General features: G+C 39.3%; 1 protein-coding gene across 1 annotated transcript in view; it reads left to right on the top strand.

The window, feature by feature from the left end:
• Positions 1 to 23,552, top strand: part of PPP3CC (protein phosphatase 3 catalytic subunit gamma) — a 36,048-nt gene that overhangs the window by 6,554 nt on the left and 5,942 nt on the right. The window contains 13 exon segments of the mRNA XM_072399828.1: positions 6,602 to 6,799; positions 7,422 to 7,546; positions 7,695 to 7,819; positions 9,658 to 9,664; positions 10,948 to 11,073; positions 11,760 to 11,899; positions 11,988 to 12,065; positions 12,332 to 12,426; positions 14,977 to 15,102; positions 16,207 to 16,284; positions 17,430 to 17,511; positions 18,726 to 18,823; positions 23,478 to 23,498. Coding sequence (XP_072255929.1) covers positions 6,602 to 6,799; positions 7,422 to 7,546; positions 7,695 to 7,819; positions 9,658 to 9,664; positions 10,948 to 11,073; positions 11,760 to 11,899; positions 11,988 to 12,065; positions 12,332 to 12,426; positions 14,977 to 15,102; positions 16,207 to 16,284; positions 17,430 to 17,511; positions 18,726 to 18,823; positions 23,478 to 23,498 — 1,299 coding nt within the window.

Genomic DNA, 23,552 nt, shown 5'->3' with positions numbered 1-23,552 from the left:
AGGGCAAGGCCACCTTCTTATATCTTCTTTTCCTGTAGATGATCTATGGCCACCTCAATTGTCCTGCCCAGACCAGGATGATGTAACTCCTGGGCAGGCGTGTGGGAGATTATGCGTGTGTAGGTGAAGCCGGTATTGCTGGCAGAAAAAGCTGATTCTGCGCATGCGCGGCGCTTCTTTTTGCCAGATACCTGGAGCGGTCAGGCAGGTAGGAAGCTTTGATTATTACAGAAAGGACATTGACTGCCCTTTTTTGCAATAATGACCTGCCTGATCATGGATTCTTAAATGTAAAAACTCTTCGCATGCGCAGGTCAGTTTTTTGCCTGGAATATTCAGGCAGGTAGATTTTTGCAGAAGGGACATCGCCTGTGGAACTTCAGTTTCTGCTTTAGAAATGCTTTAAGTATGTTATTTTCCACCGTTCTTTTTTTATTTTATTATTATTTTTTTTTTTTTTGCATTTGTGGTTTTATTTTTTTGTTCTTTGAAGCAACGATCAAGAATTTTCCGATCATATGATCTTTGGCCATCTTGATTGGCTGGGTCAATGTAACTCCTGCAGAAGCGAGCAGGAGAATATCCTGCAGAAGCGAGCAGGAGAATATTCCTAGGCATGCGCAGGGGAAGCTGGGATTTTTGAGTATGCTATGCATGCACAGCTCAGCATTTTGACAGATACCTGTAGTGGTCAGGCAGGTAGGAGGCCTCGATTATTACAGAAAGGACATTGCCAGTTTTTTTTTTTTTTGCGGTAATGACCTGCCTGATCATGGGTTCCTAAAAGTAGATCTCTTCCAGATATTTTCCAGAGTTCTGAGTATTTTTGCTTCATTAATCGTTTCATTTTTGGTTTTAAAAATGTAGGTGATATTTGTCATTTGCATAGCTAGACTAAGCTGGTTCATATGTTCACACACAGTTTAGAGTCCTTGGTGCTGGCTTTTTACTGAATAATTAGTTTTTATTTTACTCTAGTCTTTTATTATCCTTCTATTGGAAGATCCCAAGACTCTACATGACCAAAAATGGTTTGCAAAAGGTTCATAAACTTCAGAAGCTTTCTCCGGCTAGAGCAAAATGAACTTCATCTTTTAGAAATAGCACTTTGTAATGTTGGTTTTGTTAAGCAAATGAAGCTGTACAGTGATAAAGCACACAGGGACCCATTTGTCAATATCTTCAACCTTGAAGCCAACCTTTTGTACCTCTCGGCATGCAATGTTCCCCAGACCTAAAAGTCACTTGTATCCAGTAAGGTTCCGCCTGTGTGTGATGGATAACAATCTGATTAGGGTGGCCTTTCTTCTGCTGACTTACATGGAGTGAAGGTTTGTTTGTCCAACAGTATGCAGAATAAAGGAATGTTAAAGTGGAACTCCATCTTTCCAACCACCCCCTACCCCAAGGCCACCATTGAATCAGTTCTTTTAAAAACACTTTTTTATGATGTCAAGAGTTCTTCTTCTTCGCTGATGGCAGCAGTGAGGTAATTGTGCAAAAAACAGCACTGGGGAGTATTTTAAAGGTGCAAAAAAATGTAACTAAAGCTTTAGTTTAGGAAACAAGGCAAGAAATGGGTCTTCACAATGTGGATATTACAATGACAGTCATATGGCATGCTCATATATATGGAGAAAACAATGGAAGCTATCCACCTGGAAGTTAGAGATGGTGTCCGGAAATGTTTCAGAAACTTCTTTTACTAGAGATGTCTCTAACCTACATTCATGTTTTGTATTGACAGATTGTTTGCTCATGTAGATAGATTTTTTTTTCCAGTGATGTCTCATGCATTAGAATGCAGCATTGCTGAAGCTTATGGGCTTAGTTGCAGAAGGCTTATTTTGACCTGCTTTACCTGCAACAAATGACAACAACATATTGCTCATGTTGACAACTTTATTGGTCTTGCAGCATCATAGGATACCCAAAGCAGGTGAAATGGATCACAGTTGCAGCGTTCTCCCCAGGTCCTCAGTAACCACCTGGCTGTATTTTGGTGGTTGCTGTTTTGAAAGTTGGGTCACAATACAGGAGGTGCCACCTGCCTACAGTTTCTTCTCACCCAGCTTAAAAGAATGTCACTGTTGTCATCCATGCTACGCCATTAAAGTAAGTGGCACTAAACCCCGTCCCTGCTCGTGCGGGTGCTGCCATCTTCTACCTCCTTCTGCATCCTGACTTTCAGCCATCCTGATTGGCTGGACACGGATGACCTTATTCGCGCCATGGAGTTCATTGATTTCTTGCATGCACCTGGCAACAAACACTGAGCTGTGCAAGGTAAGAGTGGTTATCGCAGAAGGAACATCGCCTGTCCTTTTAAACACCCCCCTGATCTCCAGTTTAGTTCCGCATTAGTGTGTGTTGCTTTAAATGCACATCAGATAGGCTATAGCTATCGGTTGCTGTTTTTTTTTTTCCTGTTGTATATGTTTGTCATGGCATATATAAACAGCAACCATGTTTAAGTATGAACCAGCACCTCCTGCAAACACAAAGATTAGGTCAGTGTTCAACCCAAAAATGTATTAAAGCCGGGTGGGAAGAAATTGTAGGTGATTGGAAGACCCTCTGTTGTGACCCAACTTATCTGTAAACCACCCAAAAATAGCCGGGTGGTTACCTAAAACTGCCGGGTGCTGCGCCTGGTTAACAGGAGCTGGGAGAACCCTGGTTCATTTATGTATGGGGTAGGAGAAGCAGCCACATTGCCTTTGGTACATCCGGTTCTGTTCAGGTGACACTATCCAGCAATAGTTTCAAAGTAAATAAAGGTTCCGCAGATGTGGGTCATATCACATGACCTGTTCGACTGTTACAATTGACCAGATTCTGGTGCATGGTAAATTACTTTTTTTCTGTTGCTTGCAATTTTGATTCCTGGTGGTTCAATAACAAATAAAATTGGCTGAAATTTGCTGTATGTAATGGCTATGAGTATTTATAAATAAAGTCTGCTTTAATAGCAGTCAACCTGGAAAATGTATGCCAGCTGGCCAATTCTTTCTCCAAATTTGATCTGGTAGTCTGCCCAGATAGTAGGTATGCCACAGATATACAACTGTTTCCTGATCCGACAGTTATCATTCAGACTGAGTAGTGATTATGTCATGTCTGTTTGTACACAGTAAGGTGGCCATACTCGTATGGAGAGGATTGTTCAGACAATCACTTGACTAAAATGATTGAATTAAGAATTCTGAAGAAAAAGACGTAAATCCTAAAGATGATGTTGTACAAGTAATTTTTAATGCAATGTTCTCTGGATCTCCTGATAAAGCTGATTGAATTGTTGCGAAACGCGTAGAGCACAATATCATTAGATATCATTTTTTTTTCATCAAAAGTCCCTTACAAGGTTTGGTTTGGTATTGTCGATTTTTATAAGATCTGGTAGTGTTTTCAATATAGGCACCAATTGAGAAGATATTTTTGTCTAAGAATTCTAAACTACAGAGCCTCTGTTCTATCAGTTGAACACTTTTCATGCCATTAAGTTGATGGGCAGTGCAGAAATTTTATTGATCATTTGTGAACAAATAAGTGAATAGCTTCTTAGGTGTCTGACGACTGATTGTAATACAGTTCAACTTAAAGCTAAAAATAAAAAAATCACACTTACCTTTATTCCTGCAGATCTCTCGGTGGCGCTGCTCCTTTCTGCGATCTGGTCCCGCGTCGTCCTGGAAATCAAGGAAGCGCCGGGAACGGCTATCTTCTGTCTTCTTCTTGCTATGTCACCCCATTTTGCACTGATCGGGTGACGTAGCCGCTGTAAAGGGTCATCTCTTTCCCGATGGTGGAAAAAAATGCCCTTTCTGCACAAGGCCGAAATTAGGGCATGCACAGAAGGAGCAGCCAGAGCCTCCCGGGATGCATGACTGTATGCATGACATTGTTCAATAATATAATTGATGATGAATGTCTTGCTTGCGATCACTTGTACCTAGATCGATCGCACATTGACCTGTGTCTGGCCATCTTTATAATACAGCTTTCTGCTGTGATGTGCACTGATCAGATGCTATTGTTCTGTGCAGGATGGAGCAGTGAAAGGGTTACACTGCATGTTCTTGTGTTTATCTGGGATGTACACTTCTCTATCCCACACACATACACTTGTGCAGTGCGGGCAGCCATGTCTTGTGGGGGCTGATTCTCTTCCTGCCATGTAATTAGCACCCTGCTCCTCACACACTGACAGCCCCTTGGCATTGCCACAGAAACTGCACAGACAGACCCTATATTTGGGAATAGTGTGTTCCTCAGCACCAGCGGGCACATAGTGTATGTGTGCGTCTTTGTCTCTGGATGCAACTTTCCCTGTGTGTGCAGCTTTGATTTATTGCTGCTTTGTGCTGGATCCTTTCCCTCTCTTATTCACTTAAAATGTTTATTTGCTGCAAGGTTAAACTTAGTATTCTGTTATAAAACATGTTTTGTGTCTCCTCTGTATGCCAATGTATGTACAGTATCTCATTTATACAATAGAACATTATTCTTTTCTCTTTATGGTGGTATATGACACTGTGTGCTGTATATACATTTTTTTTCTACAATAACACTTTTCTCCTCTGTATATTGGTGTATAGGACGCAGTTTCGGTTATATAGATTTATTTATACATCGGGACTTTCCTCTTCTGTATATCGGTGTATAAAATGCAGTGCCCAGTGTATAGATTCCATTTATACAATATGACTTTTCTCCTCTATAATTCAGTGTAAAGGATGCAGTGTCCAGTCTATGGATCTCATTTATTACAATAGGACTTTCCTCTTCTGTATATCAGTGTATAAAATGCAGTGCCCAGTGTATAGATTCCATTTATACGTCACAATTATACATCTATTCTGCAAAAAAATAACACTTTTTGTCAGAGTCTACCTTAAAGGAGAACACAAGACAATTTATGTCGTGCCACTGCAAGGGTAAATTAGTCTGTTTTATTCTTGCTGTAGGGGAAAAATGTTTCTTATCCCTTGTCCCTGCAGCAGGCGGCATTCATCTCCAAACCCTGCTGCTCCATATTGGGGCCGGGGTTCTCCGTTATCTTGTAACTTGCAAGGCTGATAGATTTGCACTGAAGGGGATGACTTTGGTGACCTGGACAGGGAAGGTTGTAAAGACGCTGTCGGGAACTGGTTTTGTTATGAGAAGGTTAGGAAGGTTTTTGTATAAATGGTTAATAACCAAATAAAATTGGGATGGGGATCTACTACTGGGGTAAAAAAAAAAGTTTTGCTAAATACTAAATGAGCGTGTAATGTACTGTATGCAGGCTTAAGTAATATGGGTTAGGTGTATGTATGATCAGGAATATGTCAAGTACAACGTGGCATATGTATGACCCAAATGTCTGTACTATCGAACTTATGAGGGAGGAGAACATAGCTTAGAGTGCAAGGGTAAAGACTATGTATTATAAAACATAATGTACAAGGTTTAGGAATATGTTAAATACAATATTGTATTTAAAGAGAATGAAAAACGCTGCTATTGAAAGGTAGCAAGATCTTCCATGCCGTTTGAGGTTGGAAGGACTAAGAAACTTACCTACCAGCAGTGGTCAGTAGGAGTTGCCAAAGCCCTTTGGAATAAAAAATGGTACTCCAATGGTGGTCCATAGAAAGGATAAAAATTATCTACTTCCCCCTGAACACATTGATTGGTGGTGAGGAACAATCCCAACCTTCGCCTCTGATGTTCTTGGTTACAACTATCCCGCCCCCTCTCACAAAATATTGTTAATCAGTGGAGAACAAAATTCAATTCCTCTGACCATCACCAAAATCATTTATGAGTAGCAGAATGCTATCTCCAACCCATCATTTATGAATAGTTGAGGACAGTCCTTCGTTTAGCATTGGTGATCAGTGGGTACAATTTGGTAACCGTTGTTTACATACCCTTTATTAGATGTATTATTATACCCAGGACTGCCGCCATGGATTTGGTGCATCAGGCCATGGCTGGTACCCATGAATTCTCTGGATTTGTTCAGTGGTTGGGGGGTATAGATAACAATTTACAGGGCACAACCTCTATTGTATATATCTTATTTATAATGTAAGACTTCTCTCCATGTATCAGACTTTTGTATAAGATACAGTGTCCGGTGGAAACCTAACTGTTTTGAGTTTTCTTTGTTCTAGATGAATTGACATGTTCCCCATAGAGGTCTGTTTGCTCCTAGACTTTGTTAAATCTTATATAACCTTGATGTATACAGTAGATTGCCTGGTTGTGCTGCCATATGTCACTAGAAGACTCATAAAGGAGGCTGACAGTATGACTGTGCTAGGTTACTGACCCACATGTGGATCGTGGCTGCCAAAGTACAATGACATGCAGCCATGACACTGATTGCAATCATGTGCCACCACATCAGTGTTACTAGCTCATTCCTGTAGACAGACCTAGGATGACACAGGTGCTCTTCTTTTTTTTTTTTTTTTTTTTTTTTTTTTTTTCATTCGCCAACTTGACGCAATTTGTTTATTGCCTTCTAGTAATTGTGCTTTTCCTTCTGCATTGTCTTATAGTCAATACTCTTCTTCCTGTCAAATAATGATTGCTTTCTTTCTTTCTGCAGCCGTCCCTTTTCCGCCCACGCGGCGGCTGACTATGAATGAGGTGTTTGTGGAAGGCCGCCCTCAGCTGGAAACGCTGAAGAATCACCTGATCAAGGAGGGTAGGCTGGAGGAAGAGGTAGCTTTACGTATAATTCGAGAAGGAGCAGCCATTTTGCGACATGAGAAAACCATGCTTGAAGTGGAGGCCCCCATTACAGGCAAGTTGGGCATATCTTTTTCACCTTTTGGTTGGACTCGTAGGTGGAGTATCATCAATGATTGATTTTTATCAATGTGAAATTTTCATAGTGACTTACCTAGACATTTGTGACACAACCCATGGCCCTTACCTTAACATGTGACTAACACATTTTCAAAAATATGAACAGTTTTCTCTTGTTTGTTGTTGTTTTCCTGGGTCATGACTAGGGCTATGTACACATGTCAGACGATTCTTGTCCGATTATCGTTTCTGGGCTCGTATCTGACATGTGTACGGCCGGCGTCAAACGTCGTTCATGGATCCATCATGGTGGATCCATGAGCAAAGAAGGACTGCAATACAAGTGAAGTGGAGAGTGCGCAGCAGGATGCCGCTCACTCGTTCTCCACCCTTCCCTCTTCATAGAGCAGAACAAGTGCTGTATGTACAACGCTCGTTCATGAATCTTTCAGTCTTTTGTGGAAAGGATCTTTCATGTTCCTTTCCAACGACAAAAGGAACAATAATCTAACAAGAAGCTTTCTACACCAAAAAGAAACCCAAGAGATGTCTTATGTCTTAGTCAAAGGCTTAAGAACCCGTTTCACACTTTGTCTTATCCTTTTTTCCTCGTGCAGTGTGTGGGGATATCCATGGACAGTTCTTTGACCTCATGAAGCTGTTTGAGGTTGGCGGTTCTCCTCACACCACACGCTACCTCTTCTTGGGAGACTACGTGGACCGAGGATACTTCAGTATAGAGGTTAGATCATTGTGGAGTGTCGTATCTAGATTTTCCAGTTGTATGTTATCCCCAGGATGTTCAGCCATGTTCTTTCATTCCAATAATGTAGTAAAGTTATTGTATTACTTACATTAAAGATTTTTGTTATTGATTTTTATGTTTTCAGTGTGTACTTTACCTCTGGAGCCTGAAAATTATCCACCCCAAAACCCTGTTTCTGCTACGAGGGAACCATGAGTGCCGACACTTAACAGAGTATTTCACCTTCAAGCAAGAATGTGAGTACAGATTGTATTATGCCTTGTTTTTCCCTGTGTGGACATTGCACCACCAAAATATTTTTGGGGGTAATATTTCCTGTAAACATTATATTAGGATTAAAATATATAAATGAACTACAAATAACACAACAGTTTCTAAATGATCAAATTTTCTAGGGACATATAGCATATTCCTAGTGAATATATACTTTTTTGCCACCAAATCATCTAATGGACACGAAAGGCTTCTAAAGGTGTCCTCTGATATCTGGCAAGATGCTAGCGGCAGATCCTTTAAGCCTCCAAGGCCTTTACATGTGCAACCAGCTGCCATCTCTTCCCCAGGAAAATGACATCCACATGAAGCATCTGACCATCCACAAGATCCAAAAGAAATGAGATTCATGCTGATCCAGTTCTCACATCAGTTTTCAATTAAATAAACTTTTGTAATGGTGGCATCATGAGCTTGTATTATAATAACAAATTCCTTAAAACATTACATAGTCTCTTTCACCTTTTTTTTTTTTTCTGGTGAAAAAACTTGTGCTGTCATTGTCACTTTTGTGGCACCAATTTCCACTACAAAAGAAAAAAAATAAATTAAATTGCAACAAACCTGTGGTATACAAGGTATAAACTCACTTTGATGTCCAAAAAATTAGACTTGCCTAAGAAGCCTACTCTGCAGCACTGCGAAGGGAGAGTGTGTGTGGGTAAATATAGGTAAATTGTTTAGAGGAGGTGAGAAATAAAACTGCTCTCGAAGTGAAACAAATGGGGACAGAGAGAGTGCACACCAACAAATATGCTACAAAAGGGGTCCCCAACCCCTGGTCTGTGGCCCACTAGTGGCCATCTAACAGGTGGGCCGCGGCTCTGGCTGGTGCACCCCCCAGCAGGGTCAGGACAAGAACCCCTCTGGGGGGGGAGGGGGGTTGTTGCATCGAGCCATCCCAGGCCCAGGTCTGCGAAGGGAGAGTGTGTGTGGGTTCTGGCATCATGACGTCTCTCTGGGGGGAAAGTTTCTTCCACTTGAGTGACACATGGCTCCCCATGCACAGAGTCTGTCCATTTAGTGGACCCTGGGCTCCAAAAGGTTGAGGACTACTGTGCTACAAAGTAGTAAGCAAGATTCATTCTCCGTTGGAAGAGTTCCCAAGAATTAGAATTAAAAGAAAAAATATTTTTTTATTTTAACATGTTGTAATCTCTCTGATGTAGAACAGGACAGATAGGACATCAGGACAGATGGAACTAATTTTTTTTTTTAAGCAGAAAATACAAGCTTTCCTGGAACTTTTTGCAACTTGATTTTTTACCTTATTTGCACTGGAAAATAAAAATGTAATTGAAAAAGGTTCATAGGATATCATCATATGGTAGCATTTTTGTTTTCATAGCAAAATGGCAAAGTTCAAAGTAAAGTTAGCATTTTAAACCTTTCAAAACTTTCAACCTTACATCAGGGTACATTGATATACATTTCAATATAACATAAATATAAATTTTTGAGGAAAAAAAAAGAATTTTGATCAGGCAGGGCATTTTTGCAGAAAGGGACAGGCGTTGTCCCTTCTGCAAAAAAGCAATCTTACCTCTCTGATCGCCCCGTGAAAATGTCAAAAAAGCTTAGCTGCTGCAATACTGACAATCCCAGTTTCGATAACTCCATAACTGCAGGAGTTATGTCATCCCAGCCTCGGCCAATCAAGATGGCTGAAGATCATATTTAGGGAGAAAAGAAAGAAGAACATGGTGCCGCCCTGCAATGCAATGAGGACAGGCCAGTATAGCAGGGATTAGTTCTGCCTTGGCAGCCTCCAACATAGTTGTTGGGACCTTGTATTTTGGTGTTTTCACAAGAAGTACTGAAGTTACAAGTCACAATACATCACTTCTTTAAAGTTTAGCTTCGGGCAAACTGCTAAATGCACAGATGAAAGCTATTTATCTGCCGAACCATTTTTATTTCTGTCCATCTACTTGCACAGGTCTGGCAGGGGAGAAGTAACACTTACACAGGTCTTGTCCCTCCCCAATGTCAAAATCCCTTCTTAAACATTGTATCTGTGCCTGTTTGTGTACTTCATCATTGTTGGGGTAACTAAGGCTGTGGCAAATGTGTATATTTTGCCTTAAAACTGTACTTTTTCTAATCTCAGAAGGTTGGGAAGTATGTGTGCCGGCCATGACTGTTGAGTATTTATGTTCTCGGATAAAGAAAATATGTCTGTAGAACTATGCTACATTCCAAGTATATAGGATGGAAGGGGGGAAAGGTCATTAAAATGGCTCTTTGCATTGTTTTAAATGCCTTGCTCAGTTGGACAGTACCAAAATAGATGCTGTATGATAATGCCGGTGTCAGACGGATGTGATAAAAAAACAATTCTTCTGAAGAAAAGGAACGCAGGCTAGATGTAGAGCATCTGACCACCAAACCCAACTTGGCATCAAAATAGCAAACATATGGCAGAATATAGTATGTAAATGTGTTATATGTAGGTGCTTGCAGAGTGCTAAGATTGTATAAAGAGCTTCAACTTTATATCTCTGCTCTTTGTACAAAACAATGTAAATACAATTAAAAGCCAGCAATGTGGCTCAGACGTTAGCACTCTTGCTTTTGCAGTTCTAGGTCCCAGGTTCAAATTCCGGCCAGGGCACTATCTGCATGGAGTTTGCAGGTTCTCCCTGTAAACATGCAGTTACGTTAATTGGCTCCCCCCAAATTGGCCCTAGATTGTGTTATTGACATTTGACTATGATAGGGACATCAGATTGTGAGCCCCTTTGAGGGACAGTTAGTGACATGACTATGGACTTTATTCATCTCTGTGTAATATGTTGCTACTATATAAATACTGTGTAAAAATAATAACTATGAAAAGCATATTTATAAAATCAAGAGTTCTGCAACATTATTATTGCACTGTTTATTCTCTTATACTGTGTATGACGCCAGACTATTCTTGTCCAGCACTGAAGCTAATGCTGCCACCTGTACACATGCTGTGCACTTAATCCCTGTCCCTCCTGTTGCTCTTTGAAGCAGGAATCCAATCTGTTGCACAATGTCCATCTGTAATGCTGAGATCCAGCTGCTTTCAGTATGAAGCACATGTCTGCCGGTCCCATCTGTTTAGCTTGCTGCAGCCGCTGTCTGCCTCTGTACTTTCTATGGAAACTGAATTGTTTCTGGCAGCTCTGCTCAACCAGCAGTTTCTATGTGTGCATGGAGGTCTCTCTCCTGAAATTGGATGCCTGGATGACATCAAAAAGGTGAGGTTCACATTATTACCCTTTGACTTTATCTACCTATCCAAAAAAGTAAAATGCTGCATTCAGTATTTGTTTAAAAATATACCACTGAGATGCCACTGGACCAGCTTTCTGCATGTGATCTCATGGAAGTCCAGTGTGAAGCAGGTCCTATAACTCCCAAAAGCCAGGTAAGCTGTACAATCCCTGCTGCGTTTTTTATGTGATTTAAAGAATCCAGCATTGAGAATAAAAAATCCCCTGTAATGACCTTCTTAAGTGGATAGTTCTTAATGTTCTTACTGGTGCTTGTTTTAAGCAGAAAAAAAGCCTGTGCTCTGTCTGGGTTGTCCAGGGAAAACGGAGAGTTTAATGGTCCTGGTGTGTGTGTAACACTCGTTAGAATGTGTGCATGTGTCAAGTTAAAGACTGGATAGACTGATAATCGACGTCGGGATATTTGTCCAAGACTATCACAGGGAGGCAAAAATAATTTAGCCCGTGTACTTTGCTTTAATCTGATTCCCTTCCTCTTTTACCTCCAGCCTGCTGTAAGTGCTGAAGCTAGTAAGCATAGTGCTGCTTCTGTTTGCTACAGAACAAGGGGGGTGTTAAAAAGAATTTTGTGAAACTTAGGAGATGTCTACTTGGACCAGACTGGTATGTTCCCTTATTATCCTAAGTCTGCCTTCTCTACACCCCATCAGTTAGACAGATTCAAGGAACCACCAGCCTTCGGCCCTATGTGTGATCTGTTATGGTCTGACCCTGCTGAGGATTATGGCAATGAAAAGTTATCGGAGGGTTACAACCACAACACCGTGCGTGGCTGCTCCTACTTCTACAGGTAACTGTCCTGGTACTTCATAAAGTTTTAAACTGTTTTTCAGAGCTCATTTCTCTAATCTTGAACTAATGTCATGTCTGTGTTTCAGCTACCCTGCTGTCTGTGAATTCCTGCAGAACAACAACCTCCTGTCAGTGATCCGGGCCCATGAAGCACAGGATGCTGGGTAATGCCTTTCCCTTTCCATTGTTATCTAGCACAGAAAATATGCCATCACGTCATACTGTGGTTTCCCCTTTGGATGATGTTCAATAAATAAGGACAGATAAGAGGTGCAGCTGCAGAACCTGGCAATGTGTATAATGATTTTTTTCAATCCTTTGGTTTATTAACGTATCAGTTTTGTTCTTTCCATGGACAGTGATGCAGAGTTACATGGTGGTGTCCATTATACACCATACAAGTATATAATGCTTCTTTTTTAATCTGCAGCTACCGGATGTAGCGAAAGAGTCAGACAACTGGTTTCCCTTCTCTCATCACCATTTTCTCTGCACCGAATTACCTTGATGTATACAACAACAAAGGTTAGAGAGATATATGGCTTGTGTGCATGTTTTATGCAAAGAAGGGATCCCACCTAAAATAAAAACTGAATAACCAGAACTAATGGCTATTACAGGGGAATTTATCTTTCTGGCTGACTAGGATCACTGGTCTTTTAAACAATAAACTTTGTTTACTTTTATTATTTTATAAAGGAAGAAACATGGCAGCTAGTGGGTAAGAACTTCACGGAGTGCAAAAAAATAATTGCTGGGATGTTTCTTTGCTTCTTATTAGTAAAAACAACCTTAAAGCGGACTAAATCCACTATACTCCCCTGTCTCAGTTCCATCGCAGGGCGCTGATATTTACTTCCCTTCGCTTTTCCTGGGTACGATCTTCTGTCATCTTGATTGGCAGGGCCAGGATGACCTAATTCCTGTGCAGGTGTGCAGGAGTTCCTTAATTCCCAGCAAGGAAAGCCAGAATTGCTGGGTATCCTGGCAAGACTGTGTCCCAGAGGAATCATTGCAGGGACGTCACCCGTACCAGTCCCATATAGATATAACATTGTCCTAATATAGCGTATGTTCTATTCTGTTTGTGTATCTGTAGTTTCACTAGGATACTGTCTTGGATTTGTGACAAAAAACCCTGTTATATTTGCAAAGTTCAGGTTTGTCCCCAGAGATCAAGTCTAAATTTTTGTTCCGTTCTTTACTAAGTAACTTGTAGGGCACTGTAACTTCTGAACATGATCTGAATTTAATCATTGCAGTCTATGAAGACACAGGACATTGCACCTTTTATATTACTTGACAAGTAAATGTTCCGATCATGATTCTGTTATACTCCCTTTGAAGTTAGAACACACTTTCCAACAAAACTTGGAAACTGGGCAGAATCAAAATAAAAATATGCTAGGAGACAAAGAAAACCTCCCTAAAGGACAAAAACATAATATGGTCCTAATAATCTATGGACAGATATAAAGCATGGGGTTTATAAACATGACCAGTGACTTTGTGTATAGTAGAATTCTATGACATTTGGGGTGAAGACACACCGGGTGCTAAGCTTTCTAACCTGACCAGCAGGCTTGACCATAATGTAGTTTAGCTGAAATGCTTTTCGAAGAGTTTGTTTTCAGACCGTGCTGAGATCGACTGTTTCCAGCTGAATTTGGCATGTAAATCTCATCAATTTAAATCATTCTGATAATCTAACCTTTTAGTTACCTACTGGTATTTCTAGATGAACTAGATTAGAAAAAAAGATCTGTCAACGTGATGGTTAACTCTTTCATGATCAAAATATTAAGCAATTGCTAACAGAGTAGATCCAACGAGAAGACTTTTTTTTTTTACCCCATTCAGACAGGCACAAGTCTGTGTTTGAGAGGTGGATGTGTAGGGAGGTATATCAAACCGGCTTTTGGCAGACTGGAGTCTGTGTATTCATCTCAGCACTTTCATTGTGCATATGTCTGTTTATCACAGACTGTTCAAATGAACAGTGCCATTGTCAAGGCTTGGCAGTACCCGCTGCTGTGGCATGTGCAGATACACATGCATGGTCATGTGCACAGTTTATAGTTAGGAGCCCAAAATAAATCTGCGAGGTGTAACAGCTATGCAGTTAGGTTCAGCAGAAGCTAGATTACTATTTATGCATTGTAATCTGAAATTATGTTTGCTTCTGGATAGAGTTTGGGATACGTGTTTTTCTTTTCTGCTTTCAGGGCCCCTTTGAGAATTTTTACCTTTACTTACTGTATGAAACTATTAAAACTGGAAAAAACATTGATAATCCCGTTAGACAGTCGCCAATGAAACTGTTCCTTCTATTGGACTATTTCCCCTCACCTCCTGTTCCAGTGCCAACTTAAAAATTTTAGATTTTCCTTTATATTCTGTCCCAGTGATAGTGGGAACCAAGACTAATAAAAAGGGGGAATCTTAGAAAACAAAATTAAAATTTAAGGGGTTCAAGCAAAAAAAAAAAAAGTATGTATTTTTTGTTAGGAATACACTTTTCCTTGACATTTCCTATTGGCAAGCATTATATGTTAGCCTTTGCTTTGCACCTATACCCAGTTGTAAAAAGCAAAAGGAAATACCCTGCAGGGGCAAACTTTACCTAGGGGGGCGGGGGGGGGTGGGGGTAGCTATGGAGCATATAGTTTGTTGAGTTGATATGTGAAAAGTAGAGGTTGTTGCTTATTTATGGTTCATTTCTGGTTAGATAGTGAAATCTAAAATATGATAGATTGCTGTAGACAGCAGCCTAGTTATCTGTTCCATTATTAAACTGATAGGTTCCTTGTCACAGATCTTTAATGTTTCTTTGTATCAGATAAAAGAATGCTTAGTGTATGTTTGTTTCTCATAGGTGGCTGAATGTAATTATACCAGCGTGTCTTTGTTTGGCTGGAGTTGGGGTTGTCACTATGTGTTTGTGTGTGTGTGTGGTTGAAATCGGTGCAGCCAACATTGTGCATGTTGGAAACAGCTACTAGCACTGCTTGTTTGTGTAGGCGTTTGCGATGTATGTGAAATCATCTCTTTCTTCTTCTCTCTCCCTCCCCACAGCCGCAGTGCTCAAATATGAGAATAATGTGATGAACATCCGTCAATTTAATTGCTCTCCACATCCTTACTGGCTGCCAAACTTCATGGATGTGTTCACTTGGTCTTTGCCCTTTGTTGGCGAGAAAGGTAAAGAATACACTGCACTGAGAGACACATTTATTACTGAGATGGATATATATATATATATATATATATATATATATATATAGTAAATAGTTGTGTCTTTCTAGGTGACAATAAAAAAAAAAATGTGTAATATGTAACTGTTATACTGTTTTGTAAATCTAGTTTCCCCCCTAGTTAAAAAAAAAAAAGTGAAAGAACACCAAAAAAGAAAGGTTTATACTTGCTTGTTTTGCTGCACCTTTGATTTTGCACAATTATGGCCTGTTTACATTTAACGTTTTGGAGTGTGAGGGATCCCTGGTCCCACTACACCTTGTGGTTCCTCTTGTAGGCCTGTAAAGTAATGACATAAGTAATGACACCACCATTTGTACCAGGGGTACAGTCATCCTACATTCCTGAAGTGTAAAAAATGATGATTTTATAGCAGAGTATAGTGTGATTGTCTGAGAGGCAGAGTATATTGAATAGAGTGATGGTCAGAGGAACAGGCAGTGAACAATGAAAGTACTTTTTGCTGGGTTGTGCCATCTGTTGGTGAACAGAATTAATACACAAAAGATCATTTAGGAGCAAATGGCCTAATTTAACCAACAAAATACTTTAACCTGTAAAAAGGGGAAAAACACAGGGCTTATGTAAGGGAGCCCATGGCTCACACAACGGCTTATACAAGGCTGAATTGTGTTACTTCATTTTTTCCCCATTTTAAATGTTTTAAAAATAACACACTATAGATGTCATAGGTAAACAAGTATTTCTAAATTGTCTATAGCATTCATTATTATTATTATTCTTATTTGTAGCATTTGACACTAGCAGCATATTATCAGCAAAGCATAAACAAAGATTGTTCTTTGATTGTTTTTTTGTGGTGGGGATCTCCTCAGCCCTCGCAGCACACCACCCGGCTGTTTTTAGAGGGTAATGAGTTGGGTCACAATAAAGGTTGAACACTGGAACTGATGATTTTGTTGCCCTTTTAGCAACAAGATTCCAGCTGACCTTTTTCCTTTTTAGTACATTTTAGAAAATGCAAGAGAATTAGCTGAGGGCAAAATAGACACATCCCCAATAATTAACTATTGACACTTTTTCTTCCAGTCACTGAGATGCTGGTGAATATTCTTAGTATCTGCTCAGATGATGAACTAATCTCAGATGGAGAGGATACGCTTGAAAGTAAGATTAATATCAGACCTGATCTTTGATTTGTGTTGTCATTTCCATATTACATTGCATCTCTTCTTGCTGTGCTGTCTTGCTTCTGACTACTCTGCATATTGTTTACATAGCTGTAAAATTATGAAGCATCTTCCTAGAGGTGGCAGATTGTGCTGTTCGGAATCTGAATGTATAATCATGAGCTTTTTCACAGCTCCAGACTAGCAGCCAAATGAATGTGATAAATAAATGATGAAACATTCTGTGGCAACTCTTTGTGTACACCTCTCCAATATCTATAAAGGAATGCATAGGGCCAGTGGCTGCGGCATTAATTGTGGGGGTACCATTACACTACCATTATGCTTAACCTAAACTGTAAGACAAGATGGATCCTGTATACCTCATTCTCACCATACTACCTACAAAAACAAGATATCTTGGCAGTTTTGGCAATTACTTGCTGTTTTGGCTTGTTCTTAGCTGACATGGATGCTAAGCAAGCTACTGTATCCCATCTTTTTTACTTTTAGAGGTGTTTGGCATTTGTAAATGTCCAGGTTAGATTCAGCCTGACAGCCTCCAGCCAACCACCAACATCTTCCCCAAAATAAAAGTTCATTTAGAGTCAATTCTCATAGGTGCCTTTGGTGTTCCTCAGTTGTTCACCGTGTCTTGCAGCCACTGTATATGCAATTGTAGACTTGCTATATCAATACACTTGTAAACCATATTGTCTTGTCTATATATCTCTGCATAGTATAAAAGGTTACTATTTTCACCACCTGCAATCTTGCAGTTCTGTGTTCTGGTTGCTGCTTGGTTTAACTGCTTTTTAACATGACCGCAGTGATAATGCTGACTGTTAGCATTCTTCCTTCACCAAGCCCTCTTCAGTTCATAATTTTCCCATTCTTTTGCCTCTGTGAAACAAGTCTGATTTTTAACTACTGATGTGTGGTATGTGTATTATTGCACAAGCACACTGAAAAGGAATTTCATACTAGTTTGAAGAAATCCCTAAGTAAGCAAAGGGTGTGTGTTTATATTTTCACATAGGGGTGCTCTTAAACCAGTAACAACATAGTTAAAGTTTATCCAGCTTTCTCACATTAACCCATTGGTTTCTTTATGCATCAGATTAACATTTTAGTTTCCTTTAGGTGGTGCGTCTGTACGTAAAGAGATTATACGAAATAAGATCCGAGCAATTGGAAAGATGGCGAGAGTATTCTCTGTGCTCAGGTGATGTAGCTGTTATGTACTTTAATCCCCGAGAACAAGTACACTGCTAACTTATTACGTATCATATGAATTAAAACACACCGATGTGCCTGTGAGCGGAGTATGCAAAAATAATAAGTACATATGGCCTTTAAAAAAATAGTGTAAGAAGACATTAAATTATGTGATGAAGAAAAGAGTGATGGCATTTTTTTTCTTTTTTATGATCCCTTTGCTGGTAAAGCCTATGCTTACTCACACAGTTTTTTATGTAATAAAACCGTGCATAGATTCAATTTTATGTGAGGGGTCACTGAGAGCTCATCTATTTTTCAGAGGTTGAACAGAGATGTGCTGGCAAGAGCAAATAGGAATAATATGTCTATTTCAGATGTGAAGAGCAACTTTATAAGTAGTCATTCAAACTTGCGTTTCAGGAGTACAAAAAGCAAAAGAAGTTTTTTTTCTCCTTTTTTTTCAGTTCTGAAGAGTTAATTTTACCTATATGGGAACTAAACTAAAAAAAATAAAAAAATAAAAACACATCTTTAATCCTGCAGATCCTTCTGTCCATCGGGAGGTTTCCTTGCTCCACTGCTCAGGTGCCAGATTAGGTGACGTAGATTGGGGGGGGGGGGGGGGGGGGGGTAGATTGTCTATCTCATTGCACATGCGTGATTGGGAAGGGAACTCTGTAGTAATTAAGAATTCCAAAAGGGTGTAAACAGTTGCTGAGATCCATGGAACAGTGTCTTTAGAACATTAGAAAAGATGGCACTAGAAGGTTTATTAGTGCCCATCTGGACAAAACCTCTTGCTGCTCAAATGATCTAAAAACTTGTCATGTCATTTGTTAGCAGATCAAATGATGGTGTTATGCCCTCCAAATATTAGAATAAACAACTGAAAAGTAGTTGTTAGTTTTAGAGGAGTAAATAAGTTTTGAGTTATAGTTTAAAAAAGGGTCTGATATCTTATCATATCCTACCTGTAATGGCTTCATTTCAGCGGACTATTTCCGTAGAAGCAGTTGTCCTCAGCAGAATGTCAGGACTATGGTGTGTCAACCTCTTTCTTCCTCCTCTGATTAACTCTTTTCACAGTGTGGGGTTTCCAGTAGTAATAGATGAAAGTGTTCATATATAAGTACCTGGCTTCAAATGTACATTCAGATCAGATAGTTTTGTAAATGATAGTGGTGTCTCTAGTTTGACTTTTACCTTTCTGTTCCACAGGGAGGAGAGTGAGAGTGTACTGACGCTAAAAGGACTGACACCCACAGGAACACTACCCCAAGGGGTCCTATCTGGTGGAAGGCAGACCCTGGAAAGCGGTAAGAACTGAATCCCAACAAGCTTTGTGTTATATCCTATGAATACACAGAGGGATGCAGGCAAACATATATTTTGAAACATGTCGCTGTCCTTAAATAAAAAATCTCAAATAGTACAACAGCAAAAAGCATCTACTCATTCTATATGTGTGATGGTCCTCTCTTAGTAATATGCCTTCCGCTGAGTCAAAACTTTGCAAGGATGCAGTTATCAGTATTGTCCAGTTGCCTGTCAGTCAGCATCTGTCCATATCTAGTGCTTTTCACTGCTTTCTGGATTGACAGCAGTTGTTTTTTTTAATTAAAGTTCATATTTAATATGTACAGGCTCAAACAGTAATGAAGATGCTTTCCATGAACCCAAAAAGGTTTCTAAGCCCCTTCTAAAGTAACATAGAGGGCTGTCAGCGGTTTGCGTATATCAGGTTTTGGAGCTTCTTTCTTCAAAAAAGCTAAGACTAGAAGCTATTTTGCTGTTTTTTCTGGAGCTTTTACTATATATGCAGGCCAAGTACAGACCTGATCTCCATTTGCATCAATCATATGTAGCGGTTCAGATCAGGAATCGGAGTGCTCAACTCTCAAGGGGCTAGTGGATCTCCATGCAACAATAATAAATGCTGGCTAGCATAAACCTTTGACTTGACAGTAAGCGCTGACCAGTGGAAATCTAAGATAAGCGCAGGTCGTCTTATCTTATCCCATTATTGCTCTAGTAAGTTTTATACATACTGGATCCCTGCTTGGTATTTGCTGCTTCATCTTCTTTAATACATTTTATACACTCCATCACTGTGAGGCATATTACTAATGTGCTTATTGTACTTCTGAGGAAGTAAAAGTAGTCTTTTGCAAACCACATTGAGTGCTCATAGCAGCGCAATCTTCCCTCTGTAAGACATAAATGATTCATATATAAAGTAGACCTGTCTCCTGAAAAATTGGTAAGATTGTGGCTTCTGCATTAAGGACAACTAATAACTACATGGATGTAATGCGAATATTGGAATTTATTTTTTAAACTGTTATTCAATCTATACATAGGTATGAGGTTTAGAGCACTAATCTTTACAGATTATATATATAATATATTTAAATACACCTGGCCACTGATGAAGTTGCATATCTTAGCTTTTTTCATTAAGTTTTGAGTGGCTGTGCATCACAATCCATGGTAACAACTGCTGTATCCTGTAATGTGCAGTGTGCTCCCAGTCTGTTTATTTTTAATAGCTGCCATAAGCACATTAATGAAAGAATAAGAAAATGATTATCACATGAAGAGTCCCTAAAGCACTTACTTTAATGCAACGCACAGCAGAAGTGTAAATGTAGCTTTAAGCCATTTGCTGCTTTCTAGACTTCAGCAGCATTCAACAGAAAAGAGCAGATAATTCTGTCATTTCTTTTTACTTATGGTTCAGAGTGATTTAAATCAAAGACTTTCTGTCCTCAGATATATGAACCCTAGATGTCTGCAATAAAAGAACCTTTCACTATAAAATACTGCCACATAAGAGGGTAGTCCGTCTCTTGTAATGACAATAAACTGCAAATATAAAAATTTGGAGTGATAAAAAATCAAAATAAGGTGGAAATACCAAAATAAAAAATTAAAAATCCTTTCCCTCTATGCACTTATGTAAAAGAACAATATACTTATCTGTCAGCCAACCAAATTTTATTTAACCTAAGCCACAGTCAAGTGGCAGCAGGATCCTTCAGGTGGGTATGTCCTTGTCTTTGTGATGTGAAAACTTCCTCTTGGCAGTCCAGTACCATGGTCTTTTTAGAATAGAGAAGAGGAGTCTGTAGCGTTGATATTAGCAAGATGCCAAGCCATATTAGCCATCGACTGTCCCTTTCAGCAATAACCAACTGCCTGAATTGTTCAAAGTGGGATATTAGTTCCACGTTAAGTACGCTTGCTCTTTTTAAAAATACTAGCTTGTTTGGATAATAAGTGATTTTAGGAAACAGAGCCAGAACAAGCATTAAGCAAGCAGTTATCAGGGACTATCAATGTGTTCAATCTATGTGGTTTCCACTTATATTTTTCACTTTTTGAAACACCTGTCCCATTTTAGTATCCTGCATTTTATGAAATGGGAACAGTTTGTGTTCCCTCATAAATGGGTTTCTAAGAATTGTGAGTAGTACTATAGTACCTGTAAAATAGCAAGCAAAAGTTCAGTTTTACCTGAATAAAGTATTGATTTCCACTTTTGATGTTGTAGCAGTAAGCAGCTTCTAGGGTACACTAGACTTACATGGGAACGTTTGGCCACAATGTCTGTTTTGGGCATGGATTTACATAAAGCACTATCCCCTTGCAATCAATTAATGATAATACACCAAAAGGGAGTTTAAAATAAACACTAGCCTGCTTTGAAACTACAGGTAGTCACCAGGTTAAGGACATCCAACATACAGATGATTCCTAGACACAAACGGGACATCCCTGCTCAATCATGTGCAGGACAGAGGCTTGGAGGAGGGAGGGGGTGATTGCATGACTTGCAGAAGAAAACTTTTGCCAAACATAGCTGGGACTGAGCTTTTCTGCAAGCTCTTGTAATTCTTCATTGACCAAGGCAAACTCTGCAGTTGTTTAATATCTGTCCTAATTGCATTTATTAAAATAATGTACCTGTTCTGACTTATGTACAAATTCAACTTAAGAACAAACCTACAGTCCCCATCTCGTATGTAACCTGGGGACTACCTGTAGTCAATGCTAAACAACCACTTAATAAATAAGAAAATCAGCAAATGTTAAAAATTACAATTTATAAAACTAGGGTACTTTTTTCAGCAGTTGCTAGTTAAAAGGGGTAAACTCTTTATAAATATGCCGTCTACATTTTTCATTTTTGAAGGAATAACTGCTCATTGCTTTTTTCCTTTCCTTGCTGCTGCCTGCAACATTTGTGATCCTCCTGGTGATCCAGAGTTTTAATCGGATAACATGGCATTATCACTGCCCTCTAAGCTAGTCATATACATCAGTAAGCAGTGGTGCGTGCACTATCCAGTCAGTTGGGGATCTCCTCTGGCTCAGCTTCAGTTTTACACCAGAATTCTTGTGTTATTGCACCTATGGAGGAAGAAGCTAAAGGCTTGGGCTGCCACATAAATATCAGATCATTGCTCAGTCTGGCCACACAAAGGACCATTGCCAACCTCTCCCTGTCCTGATCTATGCAGTAGCCAGGCATTTTTCGTGTCTGACTCTTTAAGTGTTTTCATGTTTTTTTTTAGCTCTGTTGTCTGTCAGAGGGCATTTCTGACATAGTGAAGGCTTTAAGCCTTTCTTTAGCTTACAACAATGTATTTCTCTGGGTGCTTTCTGTTCTATGTAGTGATGACTTTGTATGGAAAAATTGTACAGAGACTCTTTGTTCTCATTCCTGATCATACAAGTCTCAGCAAAGATCCGCTGAAGGTGGAATGTTCTGTGGTGTTGCATTGGTTTTTTTGTTTTGTAATGTATGTAATTTGAGGGAAACTTTTTATAATTTGTTAATTTTCTTAATTAGTAGACACCTTCAGATTGTTGTATATTATCTTTGATCTCCTAGAGCTTTGCAAGACATACAATCTTGAATGCTATAATTCAGTTACAAGCCAAACTTCGTAGGTGTTGATTTTTGCACATAAATGACCTTTTATTGGATGGAAGTCACAGTGACTGCCCAGTAGTAAAGTATGAAAGGTATCAGTGGTGCCAGTGACCAGAAAAGTTGTTTTCTTCTGGACTACAGAACAACTTTCTATTATTATAGAATGAGAAGGGGATTGTACAGCAGGGAAGAACCCAGGTTGGGCTGACAACACAGTTCAGGAGTTCAGTGCAGCAGGGGCAGCATTTTTTCTTCACTTCAGAAAGTTATGGTATTTCTTCTCTACTTGCAGCATTTTAAAATGGGAAACATTTAGGGAAAATGGATCTGTATTTCACAGCTGTACTGATTTTTTTTTAATCTATATTTTGCATTGACACTGACTTTATTAACCTTTGTGTATTTCTCTGGACCATATCTTCCAAGCTAGTTTTGGCTTAACATTTAGATTAAGTAATCCTAAGAGATTTAGGCAAAGTTTGTGAGTACCTAAAAATGTAACCAGATCACAGGTCGCTCATGCATTTTATTTAAAGATTGAATCCACCTAAAAAACACTATTTTAGCAATAGATGGAATCTAGCTCAGTTTGTTGTACTGACATTTTGTTTTTGTTTTTTTTGATTGGGTGATATTGCCTATTGTACCCCTTGAATTAGGGTGAGGAGTGGTCATAGCAAATATAGAGACCTAGGAACAAATGACTCTAATCCCACCAAAAAGTGAAAGGTAATAAAAAGGTTAGGTCAAAGTTATGTATAAGAGGAAGTTAAAAACATACAACAATATTAGGATACAAGAAAGATAAACTTGAATGAAGTTTTAGTTAGGCAGTACAAGTGTGTCCATTGTGTTCCTTGTTTGACAGCTTCTTTCTTGAACTCTATATTCAGGTGTGGGTCAGATATTTACTAATTTTTGCAGGCCATTGCAACCAGCTCCTATTTCAAACACTGCTATGAACATAGCTTGGGTATTATCTGCAGGTCTAATTTGGTTTTAACATTGTTCTGTTTGTGTTTCCTTTGCAGCCACAGTTGAAGCCCAGGAAGGTGAGAGACTATATTTCTCATATACTGTATGTGCTTAAAAAAATGAGTTCTACT

The sequence above is a fragment of the Pyxicephalus adspersus genome, chromosome 2 (genome assembly GCF_032062135.1).
Source record: "Pyxicephalus adspersus chromosome 2, UCB_Pads_2.0, whole genome shotgun sequence".
In the NCBI taxonomy this organism is placed as follows: domain Eukaryota; kingdom Metazoa; phylum Chordata; class Amphibia; order Anura; family Pyxicephalidae; genus Pyxicephalus; species Pyxicephalus adspersus.
Note: the sequence above shows the minus strand (reverse complement) of the source record. Positions and strands in the feature narration are given on the sequence as shown.